The following is a 23,952-nucleotide window of genomic DNA, read 5'->3' as shown; positions in this document are numbered from 1 at the left end:
TTAATATACAATCAAGTCAAAGAGAACATTTGTATTTTATTTAAATAATTTACAGTAAAATTCAAGAATAAAATATAAAATATGGTAGAGGATATCTTGAACTACTCAAATTCTTGTCTGTGGAAAATTATTCAAGTTATATAAACAAAAATAACTGAGTGTGTTAATAAAAACAATTTAAAGTAAAAATTCTATGAGAATTATGAAAAGAAATGGCTATTCTTTGATTTTATAATCAATATAGATATAATTATATATTATTTTATATTTAACCCAGACTTTAAAAAGAGGTTTTTTCAATAAATTATGTAAGTTATGGAGGTGAAACATAACATTTTATGCACTTAATTAGATTAAATAAATGTAGTTGGCTTTCAATAAAATCAGGATGAAGTACTCTCATAAAATTCTAATTGAAGTGTAATTGTAAACAATCAAAAGACTTTCTAAAATTGAGCCACCATTGCTAGAGAGCGTACCACACTGATAGACACTTTGCCTAATGAATTAAGCACAGCATTCAAGTGGTATGAATCAGAAATAACATTAAAAGTGTGTTCAAATTACATTAGCATAAGTAAAATATTATTCAGAGCTTAAAAATGGTGAAATATTAAATGTTTTACAGGTATTATGTCTACATGTTTTTATTCCCACTTTATATTAGTAAACTAAGTTGCAAGACACTAAGTCATTTTGTAAAGGTCATACATTGCAAACTTCAAAGCCAGAATTAATTTTAGAACTCACTGGCCACACAGCCTGTTGATTGAATTATTAAATTACAGTATCTGATTCACTACTATGGCTCGCATAACTGAAGATGCCCTGATTTTAACATGCATGGGAACTGTCTTCAAGTTTGAAAACACAGTGTTCTATTATAAATGATCTACACATATTTATTTCTCATTTTATGCTTTTATATCTTTGCCCTTAACTCAGCTGCCAATTTCTTGTGTAACATAAGTATTTTGAAATGTCACTGTTGTTTTCTTGTCAAAAATGTTTAGGTGTTGAATAAGTGTAGTGTGACAGAGATTTTTTAAACATGTGAAACATTTTTATTTGTAATGATTTATCATTCAAAATCAAAGATCATTTGATAACAGCCCATCCACTTTAATGAATAACTATATATCACTATTAGTGCCCCATCTTGAGGGCACTCAGTCTTTAATCATTATTCAATTTCAAATTTATCATAAATATTGTGAGTCTTTTTTTTCTAATATAGCATTTTATTTTTCATACTAGCAGTCTGATGGTGTTAAAATATTTCTGTGAAATCTGACTTAAAATAAATAAGAATGTTATTATATATGAGATTATTTTATTCATCACTAACATACATGTTATTGCTCAAACTAATAATATATCATCAATGTAGAATATCTTCAAAATTGTATCTACCATGAGGCACTTCTTTAAAAGTCCGAGGAATTTAGAACCAGAGTTTCAGATTCTTCAACTAGGAAATGAGTGTAATACTCAACCCCTACCTCACCCAGTGTCACTGTGAGGGATCTCTTCAGTGCGTGTGTCATTTATTCAAAAGCACACATGTTGCAGAGCACAGTCTTAGCCACCACTCAGCTGCAAACATGAGTGATCAAAGAGTAATCTATGCAGAACTTAATCGGGTTAAGGATGCAAAGAGACAGCACATGAAACCTAAGGGCACTAAAGGCTCCATTCCAGGAGCTGAGCAGGAACTAACCTACGCAGATTTAAATCTTCAAAATGCTTCTCAGGATCTTCGAGGGAGTGACAAGAATGACCACTGCAGAGGTAACACATTCAACAGACATAGTATAACTGTTCTAGGATGTGGAGCTGGGTGCAGAGGTGTGGGAAAGAGAAGGAGATAAGCTCACATATTTTTCATCTTAAGGATCAGGACTTGATATTGGAATATGGTGAAAGCTGAGGACTAATTTTATTCAGACATTGTTGTAAGTTGTAGTCTTTGACCCGTAACTTGTAGAGCATTATAGGTAATGAAAATGCACTGAGGCATTTTGAGAGGAAGATTATGGCAGTAGATGCAGATTTCGGGTCCAAGTTTATGGATATGATTCTTTGTGTGTAAACTGCCCAAACACTTGACTCCATCCCTTTTTTCTCAGTGATTCCATTTCCCTCCCTGCAGCATCCCTGCCACCGCCAGAGAAGGTCATTGCTGGGATCCTAGGGGTCATCTGCCTTGTCCTGGTGTGCACTCTGGTAACATACATAGATTTTAAACACTGTGAGTAAATTTTTCTAAGATTGTATGAAACTTTTCACTTCTATGTTTACGAGTGCCTCCAAACATTTCATAATATTACAGAATAGAACTCTCATCTTAAAGTATGTCTTTAGACTAAGTGCAAAATTATTATTCTGAACTTGTCCAAGGTGGACATCTTCAGATGAGCATCTGCATTATTTTAAAAAGTAGTTTTTTAAGTCATTTGCCCATTTTTTAATTGGGTTGTGTGTCATCTTGGAGAGGAGTTGTGTGAGTTCTTTATATATACTTTGGAGATCAAACCTTTGTTTGATTTATCATTGCCAAATATATGTTCCTAAATGTTCATAGCAGCACAATTTACAATAGGAAAGTGCTGGAAGCAACCTAAATGCCCACTGGTAAATGAGTGGATCAAAAAACTATGGTACATTTACACAACGGAATACTACATAGCAGAAGGAAAGAAGGAGTGAAATAAGCCAGGATGTGAAAGACAAATACCTTATGATCGGACTTATAAGTGGACCTAATTGACAAAACAAACAAGCAAAATACAATCAGAGATGCTGAATTGAAGAACAAACTGACAGTAACCAGAGGGAAGAGGGGAGAGGGACAATGGGGGAGAATAGGGGAAGAGCCATCAAGGGACATGTATAAAGGACACATGGACAAAGCCAAAAAGGGTGAGTTTGAGGGTGGAAGGTGGGGATGGGTGGGGTGGGGGGCCTAAGTGGGGTGAAAATAGAGACAATTGCACTTGAACAACAGTAAATAAATAAAAAACAAGTAAAAATTTCAAAAATGTATTTTATATGTACATGTATACATATATATCCCATATATCCATAGATATTCTTGTATTATAATTCAAGGCATGCTTTAGGACACCTTATTGAGAAATACAAATTGAGAATATACATTCTTCATATTGATTAATCCAAATAGTGTAATAGTTGGTGAAGTTTGGTTCTCAAGGCTTTTGAAATATTTTCTCCAAAATTATCATAGTTTCATTAATTTTTCTTGGTAAAATCAATTTTACTTCAGGTTATTTTAATCCTAGACAATATAGCACATTTCAAAGTAAGAAACAAAAGTATTATGATTTATGTAGATCAACCTTTTTATAATAATTACTTCTTTTTCTAGCTAATGCAATACCGGTGCAGAATAATTCTTCTTGTGTATAATATAAACTATACGTTATTTTAACAGGCAGCCAGACAGGTACAGCAGAGAACCCGACAGGGAACCAGAAAGGCACCTAATTATTTTCTATGCTCCAATATTAATACAGTTCCTCTCTTGTCTCTAACACAGTCAAAATTTATAGGTTGTTTTTCATTGGGGGGACATATATTATGATAATAGGCAGTAAATGTACATAAATAATGAATATAGAAGAGTAAATTTCTTATGCAAAAATATGAAGAAATATGCATTTAAATTCATCATACTCATTTTTGTCAACTGGTTAAAAGATAATTTTGGTATTCTAAAAATGTGGTTCCTTTCATTGACATTCAGGACATAGAGAACATGGATATTTTCATTTTGTGTTTGTTTAAATGGGCACATAAATTGGGGAACAAGGGGCTGACCCTTCTCTGTGAGGGTGTGTGAGTGTGTATGAGTGTATTATGCTTTATATATGCCAGTCTGTGAGGGTATATGCATATACTGTGCACTAATTTGTTTATACCTATGCAAATACTGAAATTAATTTTCATTTTAAAATTCATATTGTTCTTGGATAGCAACACATAATCTGTCCTCAGCATATCATTGTGATCAATGCCCACCAGAGTGGTTAATGTATTCCAACAACTGCTATTACATCAGCACTGAAGGAAAAACATGGAATGAGAGTTTGCTGGCCTGTGCTTCTAAGAACTCTAACCTGCTCTATATAGATACTGAGGAAGAAATGGTAAGATTTTTAATGTTTCCAACATTTTATTTAAAAGAGTACTTTATTTTATATTCCTAGAGAATTCATTCATATTTTTGTATATATCTGTAATTTATTATAAAGACTAATACTATTTTATTGTTTGAATCTATAATATTTGTTTCACATTTTATGCCATTAATGTGCATTTGATAATTTTCAGTTCTTGATTTTCATAGACAATCAGGCTTCCATAAATGCTTTTTTACTAAATAAACTTTGCTACTTTATTGTACCATGCATCATGGAGACTATAGATGTGATTGTGTGTGCTACAGACTGAAATTGGTCATGAAGTAGATGTTGCCAGCCCGCTGCTATGCACTTTCTCATAACTTCTCCTCTCTCCTCACTTAACCACTATTCTGAGAGTTTATATCACAAATTATCTGTGCTTAATTTTGAGTTTTAGATAATGGGAATCATTCATTGTTTATCTTACATGTCTCCATTAACTCCCATATGATAATTTTTCAATTAATCCATGTTATTGCATTTATCTGAAGTTCATTAATTCTCACTGCTATATTGTATATACCTGCTATTCGATAATCTATTCTGCTCAGAATAGAGATATTTTTAATATGTGGTTGTTATGAATAATTATTTCATAAAAATCCTTGCATGTCTTTTTTCCAAATAATATATCATATCTAAAGTATTTTATATACAATAACACAATATATAAATTTATGTACCAGAAATGTTATTTTATAATAATATAATAATAACTTATAAATATAGTTGTTCTAATGGTATATGTGTATAATTAAAATGTACTGCGTTTTTGCCTTAGAATGAAATTGCAGGATCAAAACTATAAGTGTATGTAAATGATCTCTGTACCTTCTAGTTTGTTGTGTAAATATGCATTACATCAAATAGCTTCATGATCCAAAGCTTAGTACTGCCAAGAATTTTAAGGTCATCAGTTCTGCTAATTATATAAAAGCATCCTTATGACATTGATAGGTATTTTCCTCATATTGATCTATTGAACACATCTTTCAGAGCACAAGTCATTATGAATTTCTGTACTGTGAGAATGAGAAGTGCCCATTAATGCCTCTTGATCATTTCTCCTGTATGTTACCTGTAATTTTCCTTCTTACAAGTAGTTATACTTTCGATATGACTCTTTTTTGATTTTGTAAGATGCAAATGGCTTTCTTGACTGTTGATTACATTTTGTTTTTCATATTGGAGTCTTTAATGACCTGGGCTTATCAAAGTCACCATAGTCAAATATATCATCTTGGATGTTGGTGGTTATTTTTGACATATTTCACAAGTTAGTCAAAGTTCATGAACATATTCCACTGCATTACTCTTTATAGTGTAGCTTTTTTTTTAAATTGATGGACTTTTTATATTTAGGTCTACAATACTTTGAGAATTAATATTTTTGAGATGCTGTGTTTGTGATGCTGTGTGGTAGAGGTGAAGTTTGTACTTTTCTGCATCACTACCTAGTTGATGCAGCATAATTTGTAGCAGATGATAATTTCTTCATAAACAATTTTATGTACATGGGTTTATATATTTTAACTTAAAATTTAAGAAGATGGTCATTCATTGTGTCCTAAAATTATTTTTTTGGTCTTTTTCTGTCTCTCTCTTTATTCTCAGGCAATAATTACAACGTTGTCGGTTTTACCGAAAAAGTTCTAAAGGTCTCTGAGTCTCCATTAATTTTCTCTCTCTTTCTCTCTACTCTCAGGTATTAATTATTTCTATCACTCCATCTTTATTTCATCAGTTCTTTCCCTTGTGTCTCAATATTTATGTAAATGTATTGAATTTTTAACATAGGTAATGATTTTTCAACTCCCAATATTATTTGATTTATTCATACAGTTTTTATTTCCCTAATTGTTCTGTCACTGCCACCATATTTTCATATAGTTATTTGGACATAGTTTTTAAAATAAACATTATGTAAATATATATTAAAATAACAAATATTAAATATTTGTATAAAAATCCAACATCTTATCCCAGTGAAAATTACATTGTATGGCTGTTTCATCCCCTTGGGTATGGAAGGTATTTTTTAGTTTCTTTGCATGGTTTTAAAATATGGGTAAGTCCATATTTTCAATAACATAATAAAATAAACATAGATCCTCCTACATGCTTACTAGATTTATACTTTTGTAACTTCAGTAAACTATTAACGGTTGAATCATCTCTTTTGAAGTATGCTTACTCAGCTTTTAATATTCTTATTTTATTTTTAGGCTCAATTACTCAGACTCCTCTTGGGTATGCATAGCTCATTTGACAACCAATGATTTTTAAAAATGTATTCAAATACCTCAAGTCATTATGGCTCCACTCTCTGCTACTTGATGTACTTGTGTGTGTATGTGTGTATGTGTATGTATGTGTCTGTAAGGTAGTACTCATAATTTTAAACTCAGTTCTCCAATCATCTTTGGTTTATTTTTTTACAGGATTATCTTTGTTTCTTCTACACAGTACATTTTTTTTCCCATCAACCAAGTAGGTGTAGAGAGTTAATATCACCTCTTATACTGTGCTCTCACATTGAGTACCTTCCTGTTATATTTATAGCTGGCACTGTTCTTGACACAAATGGACTAGAAAAAGGATGGTCTCCCTCATTTTTAACCTAGTGAATTCAGCACTTTGAAAAAGGAGTGAGCAGTTTAACCACCACTTCCAAAGTAATCAGATTTTCCCTGTGGCAACACCAGTGATGTTTTAACATTCCCCAAACAGTAAGAATTACAGTTCTTACTCATGAACTGAGATGGGGAATGGGGGACACATGGGAGCAGTCTTAGACATGAAGACTACAAATTTGTTCTATTTTTACTGGAATCTCTAGCTGCTTTTTCCAATAATTAATACTCATGTTAGTTTTTAGTGATCAAATTTCAGAGGTGCAAAATTGCAGTGTTTGCCATTCACCTAACTATGCTAATACATTTTCTTAATGTGTCCAATATATAAAACTGTATTATAAATGGCATCTCTCTAACCTAGAAAAAATTACCTGTATTTGTTTGTTCCTTTTTGAAATCATCTTTATTTAGGTTGCAAATGTACAGCTTAGTTACTTAATTATTTGATCCCATTTGAAATCTCATAGCTTGCTATATAAAACATTGCCTTTATCAAACTGCTATGTAAGAATACTATAAAATACAAACTATAACCTATATAATTTTCTTTCTATCTTCTGATTAGAATGTTAAAACATCATTGATATGAGTCCAGTCTGGGTAGGTCAGATGGTTAGAGCATCATCAGAATACACTCAGGGTGCTGGTTCATGACCCATCATGCACACACAAGAAGCTCCCAAGGAATCCACACTAAGTGGACCAACTAGCTGATTGCTTACTCGCTCTTGCTCTCTCTCTCTCTGACATATCAATAAAAATAAAGTAACAAACAAAACAAACAATCACATTTATTTAAAAAGGGAAGTGAGTTAATTGCATATATCTATTTTTTTAAATGAAGAATGGTAAAAATGGTTACCTATGTATGAAAACTAAGAGTAGCTGAAAAGCTTGTGAATTTCAATACTGAAACTTTCACCAAGTAGTTCTTGTTTAAATTACCAGTTTTGAAAACAGTCACAACAATGCCAAGCACAACATGGAGAATATAGTCAACAATATTCTAATAAATATGCGTGGTGTCAGATGGGCCCCAGATCCATGGGCGTGGTCACCTCTCAAGGTACACACAGGTCCAAAACAATTTCATTGTTAACAGTAAAGAAAAAACAATTTTTAAATAGTTGCTTTTCAAAATAAGTTCTCTGAAAATATCACTGTCGTATTTTTTATATGGCCCATTTATTAGTGTCCAAAATCATTGTCATTGTTTAATATCAACAAAACCTGCATTCAAATTCTCAACATAGAAATAAAAGCCAGAGGCCAAAGAATTATAACACAGTCATTTAAAATGCAAAGGTTTCCCTGACTAGTATGGCTCAGTTGGTTGGACATTGTTCCATAAAGGGAAATGTCACTGGTTTGATTCCCAGTCAGGGCATGTGCCTGTGTTGTTGCAGAATCAGTCTGGGATCCAGCATAAGAGAGGCAACAAATCAGTGTTTCTCTTTCTTTCTCCCTATCTTCCTCCCTCTCTAAAAATAAATAAATTGAGTCTTTAAAAAATAAATAAAATAAAATATAAAAATTTAGACTTTTATTTTATTCTCCCATGCTAGTGCAGTTGTAGATGTGTAGTTTCCTTTCATGCCTTGTGCATCTCACATCAACATGTGGGGTTCTCTTTCTCATAATCTACTGCCCTTGATGTTTGCTGGTTGGCTTGTTGGATGTGCACTCCTAAAATTTTCATCTTTGGCTTCTATGCCATCACACCTCTTTGCTCCTGAATTGTCATTCCCAGACCTTTAAAAAGTTCATTAAGATCCATAATACCAGCTTCAAGTTGCCTAAGAGAAGACTCTTTCATGAAGAAGGTGGAGGTCATCTTCTGTAATTCCTTCATCCTGCACCTGACCTTGAGGGCGAGGTTACCTTTTCCAGAACACAAAAGTCCTTTCTTTTGAGCTCTCCTCAGGAGTTCCACCAGATGCTCTGGCACAGGCTCCCCACTCATGCAAAACACTCTTTCTCTTTCTCAGCTGCTGGCCTTTGGAGAGTTGGTCAGTCATGCTGTGAATTCAGCCTCTAAGAATTAACCTGTGTTTTCCTTTCACACTGTCCACTGAGGGTGGCAGGAAGAGATACACACTGTTCCATGGACGTATCTGTTTCTTTAGCCAGTTATTCAGAAAATTGCGGCTTCTGCTGCAGCTGCTGTCTCAACTCAGGTGATTCTTACGGTGTTCCATGTTGATTCAGAGTCCTTTACATATGCACACAAGATGGTGTGATCCTCTGGATATTGGATATGCTGGGTCAGCTGGGTGGAGTGACCAACAAGTCCTGGACCTCAGGACGTGGTTGATTGCTTATTCACTAATGTCATCAGTGTTGGTGGGCTGTGCAGTTTACTTAGCTGTCACCTCCTCCTCTGACTATGAGCCAACTTTATTTGTTTTTACAAATACAGATTAATATACCAGCTTTTTCTCAGTTTCTCATAAAATTTGTTTCCCCATAGAATTTTTTGAACATTTTTGAAATGTATGCATGGATTGGACTGTCCCGGAGAAATAATACTAATTCTTGGGTGTGGACAATTGGCACAAATCTCTCTTCTGAACTGTAAGTTTCTTTAGAATGCATATACTATATTCTCTCATGCTTTGAAATCAGGAAATAATCTGAGAAATAAAAAGCAATGTGTGAACAAGTATATGAAGAAATATTAAAGTGATTTTGTGGAAAAGTTTTAGGAAATATTCAGATTTAGTATGTAGATATTACTGTAAATAAATTATTTATTAAAATGTTAAGTTATATATCACCAGATTAATGATTTATTATCTCTGCATTTCAGATTTTCAAAAACTTCCAAGTTGGACAAGAATTGTGTATTTGGGGATTTCTACAGACACATGTTCTATTCTAGATCCTGTTTAGAACACAACACATATGTTTGTAAACACCAGGCACGTTAGCTTACACAAATTTGGTATAATGTTCCTCTCACCATCCTTAAAGAACAGATTTCTAGTTTCTTCAAGAATAGTTTTTGCAAAACTGACTTTTAGTAACTTGTTTTGAGATCAGGTTTAGTTTCACCACAAACATAAGAGGAAGGTACTGAGGTTTCCCATGTTCCCTGTGTCCCCTGCATGCAGAGCATCCCTATTATCAGCATCACTCAGGAGAGTGGGACATTGGTTACAGAGAGTAAGTCTGTACTGACACATTGTTGTCACTTAAAGTCCATACTTTACTTGATGCTTCATCTTTAGTACTGTAAATTTTTTATAATCTGTATTTATATTAATGTTTAAAATGTATATTTGGGTATGCATTAAACATTTTTAAAGCCCTTGCTGGCATAGCTCAGTGGATTGAGCGCGGGCTGGGAACCAAAGTGTCCCAGGTTCGATTCCCAGCCAGGGTACATTCCTGGGTTGCAGGCCATAACCCCCAGCAACCACACATTGATGTTTCTCTCTCTCTCTCTCTCTCTCTCTCTCTCTCTCCCTCCCTCCCTCCCTTCCCTCTCTCTAAAAATAAATAAATAAATAAAATCTTTAAAAAAAAAGAATGTTATTAAAAAAACATTTTTAAATCTACTTTTTATTAAAAGATATTAAGTATAAATGATGAATTGTAATATTAAGTGCTGCTCTTTCTAAGTCCAAAATGACATGAATAATTATAGATACATTTTCAGTATAATTTTCCCCAGCCTTTGAATGATGAAAATGAGGATTGAATGTATCAGAATAAGAAGGTGTGTAAGGCAATTGAGTTAGGAGAGAGAAGCCAGGGATGATTTAAGGAATTATTAACTATTTGTTGGGGATAGCCTCCAGAGAGGGGTAGAAAAAACTACAAAATATACCAAGGAAGATTACCAAAAGGGAGACTCATATGAAACCCAGGGCTACCTCCTCAGGGATGGATTTCAGACTTTTTAAAAAATTTTAATTGCTGTTCAAGTACAGTTGTCTCCATTCCCATCCCCCCCCCCCACTCTCCCCAACCCCAGCCATCCCAGCTTCTTACCCATGAACTTACTGCCCTTGGCTTTTTTTGTGTGTCCTCTATACATGTTCCTGAAAACCCTTTCTCCTTCTGCCCATTACTCCCTCCCACCTTCCTTCTGGCTACTGTCTGTTCTTTATTTCAGTGTCTCTGGTGTATTTTGCTTGCTTGCTTGTTTTGTTGATTAGGTTCCACTTATAGGTGAAATCATATGGTATTTGTCTCTCATTGTCTGTTTTATTTCACTTAGCATAATGCTCTCCACTTCCTCCAAGCTGTTGCAGAGGGTAGGAGCTCCTTTTTTCTTTCTGCTGGGTAGCATTTCATTGTGTAAATGCACCATAATTTTATGTAAATGATCATTCATTTCCTGATGGGCACATAGATTGCTTCCAGCACTTGGCTATTGTAAATTGTGCTGGTATGAACATTGGGGTGCATATGTTCTTTTGAATTGATGTTTCACGATTCTTAGGGTACAATCCCACCAGTGGTATTGCCAGTCAAAAGGCAGCTCCGTTTTCAGTTTTCTGAGGAAATCCCATGCCATTTTCCTCCATGGCTGTACCAGTCTGCATGCTTCTCTAAAGTGTATGAGGATTCCTGTTTGTCCACAACTTCTCCAACACTTGTTTGTTGATTTGTTTATGAGGGCCATTCTGAAGGGTGTGGTGTGGTATCTCATTGTGGTTTTAATTTGCATCTCTCTGATGACTAGTGATGCTGAGCATCTTATGATATGCCTCTGGGCCCTCTGTATATCCTCCTTGGAAAAATGTCTGCTTAGGTCTTTTGTCCATGTTTTAATTGGGCTGTTTGTCTTCCTGGAGTGGAGTCATGTGAGTTTTTTATATATTTTGGAGATCAAATCCTTGTCCGCATTATCATTTGCAATTATATTTCCCCATACAATTGATTTCCTTTTCATTTTACTGCTGTTTTCTTTAACCATTTGCAGAAGCTTTTTTTTTATAAGTTCCCATTTGTTTATTCTTTTCTCAATGTCCCTTACTCTAGAGAACATCTAGGTGAAAATATTGGTATGTAAAATATCTGAGATTTTACTGCCTATGTTCTCCTCTAGGTCTTTTATGATGTCACAACTTATATTTAAGTCTTTTATCCACTGTGAATTTATTTTTGTGTATGGTATAAGTTGGTGATCATGTCTCATTCTTTTGCATGTAGTTTCCAGATCACCCAACACCATTTGTTGAAGAGGCTATTTTTACTCCATTTTATGCCTCTGTCCCCTTTGTCAAATAGTAATCGACCATAGAGACTTGAGTTTATCACTGTGCTCTCTGTTCTGTTCCATTGGTCTATCTGTCTGTTCTTGTGCCAGTACATGCAGTACGTACTGATTACAGTGACCCTGTAACATAGTTTTATCAGGTATTGTGATCCCTCCTACTTTGTTCTTCTTTCTCAAAAAAGCCATAGCTATTTGGACTTGTTTATGGTTCCATAGACATTTTTGAAATGTTTGTTCTATATCTGTGAAATATGTCATTGGTATTTTAATAGGGATCATGTTGAATATATAAATTGTTTTTGTTAAACGGACATTTTAATGATGCTATTCTTCTAATCCATGAACACAGTATATGCTTCCATTTATTTGTGTCTTCCTTAACCAAGTGGGATTATCCAATGGATGCAATGACGGTGTAACATTCACAAATCAATAAATGTAATACATCACATAAACAGAAGGAAAGATAAAAATCACATGATCATATCAATACATATAGAAAAAGCATTTGGTAAGGTCAGCACCCATTTATGGTAAAAACACTCAGAAAAGTTGGAGTAAGGCAGCATTCCTCAACATGAAAAAGGCCATATATAAGACACCTACAGCCAACATCATACTTAATGGGCAAAAACTAAAAGTTTTCCTGCTGAGATCTGGAACAAGACATGGGTGTCCACTTTCACCACTTCTATTTAACATATTATTGGAAGTCCTAGCCACAGCAATCAAGCAAGAAAGAAAAATTAAAAGCATCCAAATTGGAAAGGGGGAAGTAAAACTGTCACTGTTTGCAGATATGAGAATGTACATAGAAAATCCTAGAGACTCCATCAAAAACCTACTCAACCTAACAAGCAAATTTGGCAAAACAGCAGTGTTTAAAGTAAAAAATTTAGAAATCAAAGGCATTTTCATACACCAAAAATGAAAGATTAGAATCAGAAATCAAAAAACTATATACCATTTATTATAGCAGCAAGAAAAATAAAGTACCTAAGGAATAAACTTTACCAAAGAAGTGAAAGACCTTTACTCAGAAAACTACACAACACTGAAGAAAAAAATTAAAGAAGACACATTTGCTTTTCATAGAAAACTGTGATTCTATATATGCTTGCTTTCTAAAGTAAACCTTACAACTTAATTTTTTATTATATCATGGACACTAAACATATCATAATTGAGCAGATTGATTACACGGGGAATGGAACCATGTAATTACAAATCAGATGACAAAATGCAGTGGGCAGTCCTCCACAGCCCTGCTCCTGAGGACCCGTTCTCTTACCGCTTCTCCTCCTTCACTGCTTACCCCCTGGGATGACTCTTAATATTGTACAGTCTCTTCACTTGTTTTTGAACCAAATATAAGTGAAATCCTACAGTAGACATTTTTCTTCTTGTCTATTTTCATTTCCAGATGCTATTGTTGTATTTTATTTATATTGTATTTATCCACAGTTCATTAATTTTCACTGCTGAGTAATATGAATATAACATTTTAAAATCCATTGCATCTGACATCTTTCATTGAGGATGTGGGTCTCACATCTTCAATAGGCTCTTCAAACGGCTCTTTCTAAGTCTATTACATTAAAGTCTAACCAATTAGTACTTTACATTCCCATATAAGCAGCCCTACTATCTACTTTTACTTACTTTGTATGCCATATTTGCTCCCTTGAATTCTAATACAGTATTTATTTAAAGATTTGAAATTTTATCATCGATATTTTTATTGACTCAATATCCAGATAGATATACCCACATAATTTATTTTCTATAACTCCTCTTTCCTTTCTTTATATTCTAGTTGTCATCTAGAAAAAGTTTTCATCTTTAGAAGACTCAAATATTTTCTTTAGTGAGAGACAGTTAATAATTTTCTCCATTTTTGAAATTTCTTGAAAATGAATGAGTATTTTTACCTGGTATTGAATTTCAGTTTGCCAATCTCTCTTACATTACTAGGAATTATTACTGGAAATAACTGTAGTCAAATACAGTCAAATATGCATGCATATATTTATATATACATATTTATAATATATGCACATTTTATAATATATATTTATAAGATTCAATTCTAACTACTCATTATTTTTAGTAGTTTTTATCATGCTTTCATATTTTTAGAGTATAAATTTCATAAAATTAAATGACATAAAAATCATATTTGTACATGTAAAAAACGAAATAAAGATATGACATTTTTTAATTCAGAACACCGATATGAATGACTATAAGAATAAGTGTATCAATTTTACAAAGACATTAGTGAGATTTACATTATTTGACATTATTAAGAAATGACTTAATTGATATAATTCTATAATGCATTAATAGAAAAGATGATTAATTTTATTCATAAAAATGTAATGTTCTTAGATACAAATGAAATTGAAAACACAATTTTAAGAGAGAAATTGAAATCAATAATTGCTTACATTTTAAAACAAGAGATATCCGAAATAATCAACCTAACTCTATGCGTTAAGAAACAAGAAAGAAACTGAGCATAAAGTCAGCAGGAGAAATAAAATAAACATTAGAACAGAAATGAGTGAACTGAGGGTTGAAAAACAATAGGAAAGATTATCCAAATTAAGAGTTACTTCTTGAGAAAATAAACTGACAAACCCATAAGCAGACTAACCAAGTAAAAAAAAACATACAGGACCCAAGTTAACCAAATTATGAAAGGAAAGAAGTGGTTACAGCTAAAACCACAGAAATTAAGAGGATCATAAAATGCCGCTAGGAAGAACTACATGCCAACAACTGAACAATTGGAGAAACTGGTAGTATTTTAGAAACCTACACTTACGAAGACTTAATCAAGAAGAAATAAAAATTCAAGTAGGCCAATTACTGGTAAGGAAATTGAATCAGTAGTCAAAAACACCACATGAAGATAAATCCAGGACCATATGTCTTCTCTGAAAATTTTTACCAAACATTTAAATTAACACCAATTCTTCTCAAAATCTTCCAAAATATTGAGGAGTGAACACTCCCACTTTCATTTTATGAGGCCAGCATTATGCTGAAACCAAAAACATAAAAATGCACCACTAGAATAGAAGACTACAGGCCAATATCCCTGATAAACTTAGAAGCAAAAATCCTCAATAAAATACTAACAAACACAATCAGCAGTGTATTAAAAAAGATCATTTACCATGATTAACTGGGATTTACACCTGGGATGCAAGGATGGTTTAACAGACAAATGAATCAATGTGACACATCACTTTAATAGAATGAAAGAAAAGACTTGTATGGTCATCTCAATAATTGCAGAAAAAGCATTTGACAAAATTCAACAGTTACCATGATAAAAACTAAAAAAAAAATTGGACCTAGAAGTGACATATCTAAACAAAACTAATAGCATTTCTATGCAGTAACAATCAAACTTCTGACAAAGAAATGAAGAAATCAATTCTATTTACAATAGAATAAAAGACAATAAAATACTAGGAATGCATTTAACTAACAAGCTGACAGATGTCTACACAGACACTACAAGATGCTGATGAAAAAATTGAAGACACAAACAAATGAAAAGGTATTCTCTGTTCATGCTTCAGAAGAATTAATATTGTTAAATTGCCAATATTACAAAACCCATCTATAGGTTCAATGCAATTCCTATGAAGATTCCAATGGCATAGTTGGTAGAAGTAGCAAAAAACACTCCTACTTACATGGAACCATAAAAGACCTTGAATAGTCAAATATATCTGACCAAAAAAAAGAACAAATCAGGGGCATCACACCTCCTGAATTCAAGCTATACTATAAAGCTATAGTCATCAAATACTGTATGATGTCATATATAGAATCTAAACAACAACAATGAAACAAGTTCATAGAAAAAGAGATCAAACTTGTGGTTTCCAAAGGCAGGGAAGTAGGGGAGAGAAGGAATTAAAGAAAGTGGTTAAAAATTACAAACTTCAAACTTCAGCTGTAAGACAAATAAATACTAATGATGTAAGTACAACATGTCTATGGCTAACCCTGATGTAAGATACACAGTAGTTTCCCCATTGTCTGCAGAGTGTACATAAAAGATTTCCATTAGATGCCTGAAAACATGAAAAGTACTGAACCCTGTTATATACTGTTCTTTTCCTACATGTACATACCTATGATGAAGTTTAATGTATAAATTAGGTACACTAAGTGGTTAACAATAATAACCACTAATAAAATAGAATGGTTATAACAATATAATGTATAAAAGTTTTGTGAATGTGGCCTCTCTCTCTCTCAAAATATCTTGTGCTGTACTCACCCTCCTTTCTCATGTGAAGACATGAGATGATAAAATGCCTTTGTAACAATATGAAGTGAGATGAATGACATAGGTGTTAGACTCCTGTTGACCTTGTATCAATACCTCAGATGGAGGCTTACTCTTTATAAGGCTGTTAGATCACCAAGTCATGACAGTGTCCATGGTTGGATGTCAGGAGCAGGCCATGTCAGTGGTTAGGGATGGAGGGGTTTTTGCCGAATACTTTTGGAAGAACACTGTTATTAGAAGTTGATGTGTCTTTCTTTTCATCTCATAAACATGACGTCACAAAGGTAATCCTTTGGTGATCATATGGTAACTTTACTGCTGCATTCTATCCAATGATTTTATTCTACAAGATCTGTAAAATAAGGGAGAGTTGTAAACCACCATGATACCACAACAGCTTATCTCAGTGATCTTCATATGGTGCACCACAAGAATTTTTAAAACAGCGAATATCTGACTGTTTAGTTAGGAACACTGATTTCTTTTTGCTTAGATTGTTAAAAATGACAACAGCCAACACAACAGTAGCCATCATCAGTGTGAATGCCCTTTTCTCAACCATGAATATGCAATATTCATACAATATTCACAATATTCATGTAATAGAGTTGAATTTTATTGGTCATATCACATAATAACCTTGTGTCTAATTGTTTAATTCTTGGTACCAGACATCCAGAATTCATACAGCCGTGTAATATGAAAAATAGAGATATTTATTGAAGAAAATATAAGATACGAGAAAAATTGTACAAAGGACAATGATGCCTAAGTCCCCTTCAAAGTAGGCACCTTGGGACCTCACACAGTTCTCTGAGCATTTATTCCACTCTTCAAAACACTCTGCAGAATCCTCTGTTGGAATCGCTATCAGATGCCCTGTCATATTTTCCTGAATCTCATAGACTCATCTGAAATTTCTTCCCTTTTTGAAGGTAATTTTAGTTTTGGGAAAAGCCAAGTCACAGGAGACCAAATCTGTGATGTAGGGGGGCTGAGTCACCTGGGTGATTTTTATGTTACACCAAAACTCTGCACAATAGGTGATGCGTGAGCAGTTGCATTGTCATGATGAAGCTGCCAATCACCAGTTGTCCACAGCTGTGGAAGTTTTGGATGTATTGTATCTGTCAACTGGCAAAGAACATTGAGGTAGGACTTCTTATTAATTGTTTGACCTGGGGGTACATACTTGTGATGGACAACACTTTCCCAATCAGAAAACACAGTTAATGTTTTCCTGATCTTCCTGCAACTTTGTTGTGCCTTCTTCAGGTGTGAAGAACCAGGTGACTTCCATTGGTATGACTGGGCCTTCATTTCTGGATCATAGCCAGAGACCCATGATTCATCTCTGGTTATGACCTTATGAGGTAATCTGGTCCATTGGTAGTGGTTTCAATCAAGTCATTAGAAACTGGAGCCTGATATTGTTTCTGCTCTGGTAGCAGAAGCCACAGAAGGAGGTTTGTCATGGCACATTTCATGCCAAGATCCAGCGTCAAATTCTCTGACACAGTAGTTTTTGGAATCTCCCGATCAGATCAGCTTCCAGTTCTTGCACTGTCAGTCATCAATCTTTGTTGATTACAGGCCACACACGTTCAATATTTACAGGTGTTCTGATCACTTTCAACAGATTCTCAACCATCTTTGAAGCCTTTCTGCCACACTTTTTTTGTGTGCTGCACTAATTCCATCATCCTGGAAACCTGAATCATCCAAATAGTTTCTGTAGAGAAAAGTTCAAGCTTAACACAAAATGTGATGCAGATTCATTGCTCTACTCTCTCAGTCATCTTGAATGTGATGGCAACACAGCACATGTGTTCACTCAACCAGCATCTACTTCCCGCAGTGCCTAGTACAGTGAAGTCATCCTTGTTTATGAATGTGCATTACAGTCCATTCTCCTTGACTACCAGGTTACATGATGTTATGCAAACTGTTCTCACTGTATTAACAATGACTGGACTTTTTAAAGACATATCTGGTCATATATAAGTATAGGCACCTGAATTTTCAAAAAGTCACATCAAAGCAAAGAGGGTAGGTAATTACTACTACTATTTTTTAATAATTCAATAAAAATTATACCTATTTTTCTTAGATTGGCAAAAAATATATGTTTTTGGTGTGCCACAGAATTTTAGTAATTACGTGATGTGTGCCATGAGATGAAAAATGTTGAAAATTTCTGGTCTATCTAATAATTTAGACATCTACAATGTGATTTATAGGTGAGTAACATATAAAGTGTGAATACACTGTATATTTTTTATTTTCTTTTGATTTTATGTATGTGAGAAGATGGATGTTAGCTCAAACTATTGTGGTAATCATTTTGAAATATATGTAAATCAAACATCATGCAGTAAAGTTTTGTACCTTTTGAAGCTCATGTGTCATTGAAGTTGTGTTTTAGAAGTCTACTTTTTCACTCTTCCCATTTTTAATAAGGAAAAATACTTTATTTTTTAATTTTTGATTTTTAATTGTTGCTCAAGTACAGTTGTTTCCATTTTCCCACCACCACTCTCCTCTGCCCCATGAACCCACACCTCACACCCTCAATCTACACCCCTTTGATTTTGTCCAAGGGTCCTTTATACATGCTCCTTGACTACTCTCCCCTTACTTTTCTGTCCCCTGATATCTTTAGATTAAGAAACCAACTTCTCAGATGCATTTGCCAAAGGACAAACTGAATGACACACCATCAGCCCAAAGTGTCCTAGACTCTGGAGGTGCATGATAAGATACACAGTCTTCAAAATAGCCCAAGTTTAATAATTTCTTCTTCAAAATTTAAGTGCCACATTAATGAGAAATCTACCTTTTCCACTCATGCCTCACTTTGAGCCTTCACAAGGCAGGCAGTCTGTGAGGACCCCAGATATTTGTTTAGGAGAGTTAGCTGGTCTCTCACTAAAGGATGCAGGACTTTCTGGCTTCCAGAGGTATGTGTGTGTCTTAACAAGTCAGAACTTGTTGTTTGTTGATTTCTTTATGATGGCCATTCTGAAGGGTGTGAAGTGGTATCTCATTGTGGTTTTAATTTGCATCCTTCTGATGGCTAGTGATGCTGAACATCTTCTCATATGCCTCTGGGCTCTCTGTATGTCCTCCTTGGAGAACTGTCTGTTCAAGTCCTTTGCCCATTTTTAAATTGGGTTGTGTGTCTTCCTAGAGGGAAGTAATTTGAGCTCTTTATATATTGTGGAGATCAGACCCTTGTCTGAGGTGTCATTGGAAAGTATATTTTCCCATACAGTTTGTTCCCTTTTCATTTTGATAACATTGTCTTTAGCTGTGCAGAAGCTTTTTATTTTGATGAAGTCCTATTTGTTTTTTCATTCCTTGATGTCCCTTGCTCTAGGGGACATATTGGTGAAAATATTGCTGCATACAATATCTGAGATTTTTCTGCTTATGTTCTCCTCTAGGACTTTTATGATGTCACAATTTATATTTTAGTGTTTTATCCATTTTGAATTATTTTTGTATATGGTATAAGTTGGTGGTCAAGTTTCACTTTTTTGCATGTAGCTGTCCAGATCTCCTAACACCATTTGTTGAGATGCTATTTTTACTCTATTTTATGCTTTTCTCCCTTTGTTTAACACAATTTCTATTAAATACAATGGAATATTTCACACATGTAGAACAAACATTTCAAAATTTATATGCAATTATAAATGGCCCCAAAAATATGCAGAAATTTTGAGAAACAAGAAAAAAGTAAGAGGGATCACAATACCTAACATCAAACTATATTACGAGGCCACTGTAATCAAAAGATTCTGGTACTGGCATAAGTACAGACATATAGATGAATGGAACAAAACAGAGAAACCAGAAATAAACCCATGTCTCCACAGTCAGTTAATATTTGACAGTATTTATTATCCAAGCTATATTGGTAAGCATTGTTCTTTTTCTGTTTCCTGGAAGATTTTGTATACAAGTACTATTATATATTTTTAAAGTTGTTCAACCTTTTTATTATTTTGTTCTTTTCTTCACTTTATTTTTATTGTTTATGCTATTACAGATGTCCCCGTTCCCCCTGTTTTGCCCACCTCACCCATCCCCCATCCCTGTTCCCTGTGGCCATCATCTCACTGTTGTCTGTGTCTAAGGTTACCCACAGAGGTTTGTTGGCTTATCTCTTCACCTTCTTTCATCCAGTCCCCTCTATCACCTCTCCTCTGACAGATGTCAGTCTGCTCCATGTATCAACAACACTATTTTATTTTGTTCATAAGTTTATTTTGTTCTTTAGATGCCATGTACAAGTGAGACCATATGGTGTTTGTCTTTTTCTGACTGCTATATGGTATTTTTTTTCTGATTTTACTCAGGGTAATATTGTGCAATACTGTTATATTTTTAATGGCACTTTTCAGTATTAATGCCATCAGAGCTTGAAGAATGCCTTTGTAGGAAAGTCCTACAGACAATTCCTGTCATACAACCTAACACTATGCCTTAGGAAACTAGAAAGAAAAAACCAAGAACAAAGTCAGCAGAAGAGAGAAAATAAATATTAAAACAGAAATAAGTGAACTAACAACTGAAAAATAATAGAGAAGATTAGGCAAACTGAGAGTTGTTTCTTTGAAAAAGTAAACAAAATTGACAAACCCTTAGCTAAACTAATGAAGTTAAAAAGACATGGGACCCAAGATTAAGAAATTATGAATGACAAGAAGACATTACAACAGAAACCACAGAAATTAAAAGGGTCATAAAAGATTACTATGAAATATTCTATGCCAACAACTGGACAATGTAAAAATGTAGAGATATTTTAGAAACATACACTTATCAAGACTAAATCTAGAAGATATAGACATTCAAATAGACCAATTACTAGTCTGATTGAATCTGTAATAAAAAATTCCCAATAAAGATACACCCAAGAACACATGGCTTCTCTGGAAAATGTTACAGAGCACTTAAAAGAGAATCGGCACCAATTCTTCACAAACTCTTCCAAAAAACTAAAGAGGAGTGAACACTCCCAAACTCTTTTCATGAGGCCAGCATCATCCTGCAACCAAAACCATAGAAGGGCACTGTTTGAATAGAAAACCACAAGATAATATCCCTGATAAATTTAAAAGCAACAATTCTCAATAAAATGCTAATACACCAAATTTTGCAGCACATTAATAGATCATTAACCATGATCTAATGGGAATTACACCTGGGATGCAAGGATGGTTTAGCATAGACAAATTAATTAATGCGATACATCACATTAGCAGAATAGGAGAAAAGAATTATATGATTATAAAAATAAATTCAGAAAAGCATTTGACAAAATTCAACATTTACCATGATAAAAAGTAAAAATATTGGGCATGGAAGGTACATATTGCAATAACAGCAGTTGTACTGTATACATTAGTGACAGAATTTCTGACAGAGAAATAAAGAAATCAATTCCATGTACAATAGAATCAGGAACAATAAAATACTAGGAATGCATTTAACTAAGGAGAAGAAAGATCTCTATGCAGAAAACTGCAAGATATTGATGAAAAAAATTGAAGACACAAATAAATCAATGATATTCCATGTTCATGTATTAGAAGAATTAAGTGTTAAATTACCAATGCTACCGAAATTCATCTATAAGTTCAATGCAATCCTTATCAAGATTCCAATGACATATTTTACAGAGGTACAAAAAAACCACTCCTACTTATATGTAACCATAAAATGCTTTGAATTATCAAATACATCTAAAAAAAAACCAAAGCAGGAGTTTCATACTTCCTGATTTCAAGGTATCCTATAAAAGTATAGTCATAAAATGCTGTATGATCTCATATGTAAAATCCAAAAGCAACAACAAAAGCAGGTCATAGAGAGAGATCAGACTTGTGGATGTCAAAGGTGGGGTTTTGGGAGAGAGAATTAATTAAAGGAAGGTGGTCAAAAAGTCAAAGTTCAGCTCTAAAATAAATAAGTACTAATGGTGTAGGAACAAAATGACTATTGCTAACACTGCAGTAAGATACACAGTAGTTTCCCCAGTGTCTGTGGGGTGTTTTGGGGAACCGCCCTGACTGGTATCAGAAGCTGAAACCCCCACCTAGGCTAAGGCTAAGGGAACGCCCTTGGAACCGTAAGCCAGCAAGGAGACAAAAGCTTATCTCCCTGGCAGGAATGCTGCTTCTGCTGCTTTATTCATAATTGAACCCCAAAAAGCTTGGTCGGTTAGCCAAAGACGGGTAAGATTCTCCACGGGGGGAAACAACCTAAGACAGGCACGATCACTTTGGGAGGCCCCCAAAAGAAGGACTTGGGGGGCTGCAGCAAAAGGGGGTGATGGACCCTTGCTCCTCGGCTTTGACAGAGCCTGAGTTCTCAGCCTCTGGGAGAAAACCTCCTTGTCTCTCGGTTGCCTTAGTTCCCTTGCTCCACCTAAGCCTGAAACAATGACAGGGTGGTGCAGCTCTGTGCTGAAAAAGGCGGATTCCCCGGGGTGATCAGGCCTAAGAAAGAACATGTAAATTACTGTGAAACCTTCTTTGTTTAGAATGCTCTCAGTTGAATGAGAGGGGTCCAAGGAGGAAGTTAATTTGTTCCTTAAAGTCTTACAGCTCTTTGACCCTGACTCAATAGACCGGCAGAGTTCCTTGTTTTCTAGAGTTCCTTACTTCCCCTAATGAGTACTGTACTTTAGCTGAATTATTATACAAAATGAGCCCAATAAATGCAGGTATGGATGGTAAATTGGCATGCTCCCCACTAGGGGGGGTGGCCATTTCGTCCCTACTTCCCCACAGAAACTACTCTGTCTCTGTGCATGTTGTTTTTCCTCACGTGTTTATCATCGAGGCATCCACAGCGTTCCGTGGTCACTGCTGGCCGGGGACCCACGCAACAGGGTGTACAAGACTCCCAGGAGATGCCCGAATCCATGGAAAGTACTGAACTCTGTTGTGTACTATGTTTTTCATGCACATACATGCCTACAATAAAGTTTAATTTATAAATTAGGCACATAAAAAGATTAACAATGATAATCAATAAAAACACAGAACAATTGTAACAATATAAAGTAACACAAGTTTTGTGAATGTGGCCTCACTGCCTCTCTCAAAATATCTTACTGTCCTGTACTCACCCTCCTTTTCCTTGTGATGATGTGAGATGATAAAATGCCTACGTAATGATACGATTTGAGTTGAATGACATAGGGATTGGGACATAGAATAAGGTTGCTGGTGACCTTCGGTGACTATGTCAGATAGAGGGTTTTTAGTTTTTGATGATGTTAGATCATCAAGTCATGACAATGTCCATGGTAGGGTGTCAGGAGCAGACCATGGCAGTGGTTAGAGGTAAAGAGTTAAAGGGGTTTTTGCTGAATAGTTTTGGTAGGACACTGTAATTGGAAGTTGCTGTGTCTTTCTTTTCATTTCAGAAATGTGTTGCTGCAAAGGTTGTAATCCTTAGGTGATAATATGGGTAACTTTAATGCTGCATCCCATGCAATGATTTTTAATTCCAGGAGGTCCATGAAATAAAGGAGAGTTGAAAACA

At 34.5% G+C, this 23,952-nt stretch overlaps 1 protein-coding gene across 1 annotated transcript; it reads left to right on the top strand.

Annotated features, from left to right (window-relative positions):
- Positions 1-1,604: 1,604 nt before the first annotated feature.
- LOC123819404 (NKG2-A/NKG2-B type II integral membrane protein-like) lies at positions 1,605-9,818 on the top strand. Its single transcript, XM_045839747.1, has 4 exons — positions 1,605-1,791; positions 4,018-4,169; positions 9,312-9,415; positions 9,651-9,818. The coding sequence occupies exons 1-4, from the start codon at positions 1,605-1,607 to the stop codon at positions 9,769-9,771; spliced, it is 564 nt and encodes a 187-aa protein (XP_045695703.1). The 3' UTR covers positions 9,772-9,818.
- The last annotated feature ends 14,134 nt before the right edge of the window (positions 9,819-23,952 follow it).

This window comes from Phyllostomus hastatus, unplaced genomic scaffold (assembly GCF_019186645.2).
Source record: "Phyllostomus hastatus isolate PE091 unplaced genomic scaffold, TTU_PhHast_1.1 phas_contig_308, whole genome shotgun sequence".
NCBI classification, from domain to species: Eukaryota; Metazoa; Chordata; class Mammalia; order Chiroptera; family Phyllostomidae; genus Phyllostomus; species Phyllostomus hastatus.
The sequence above is the reverse complement of the archived record's forward strand: the minus strand, read 5'-3'. Positions and strand labels throughout refer to the sequence as shown.

Coding starts and splice junctions, on each gene's coding strand:
- LOC123819404 (XM_045839747.1), top strand. CDS start 1,605: ATGAGTGATCAAAGAGTAATCTATGCAGAACTTAATCGGGTTAAGGAT. Junction 1,792..4,017: donor CAAGAATGACCACTGCAGAG/GTAACACATTCA, acceptor ATCTGTCCTCAG/CATATCATTGTGATCAATGC. Junction 4,170..9,311: donor TAGATACTGAGGAAGAAATG/GTAAGATTTTTA, acceptor GTTTCCCCATAG/AATTTTTTGAACATTTTTGA.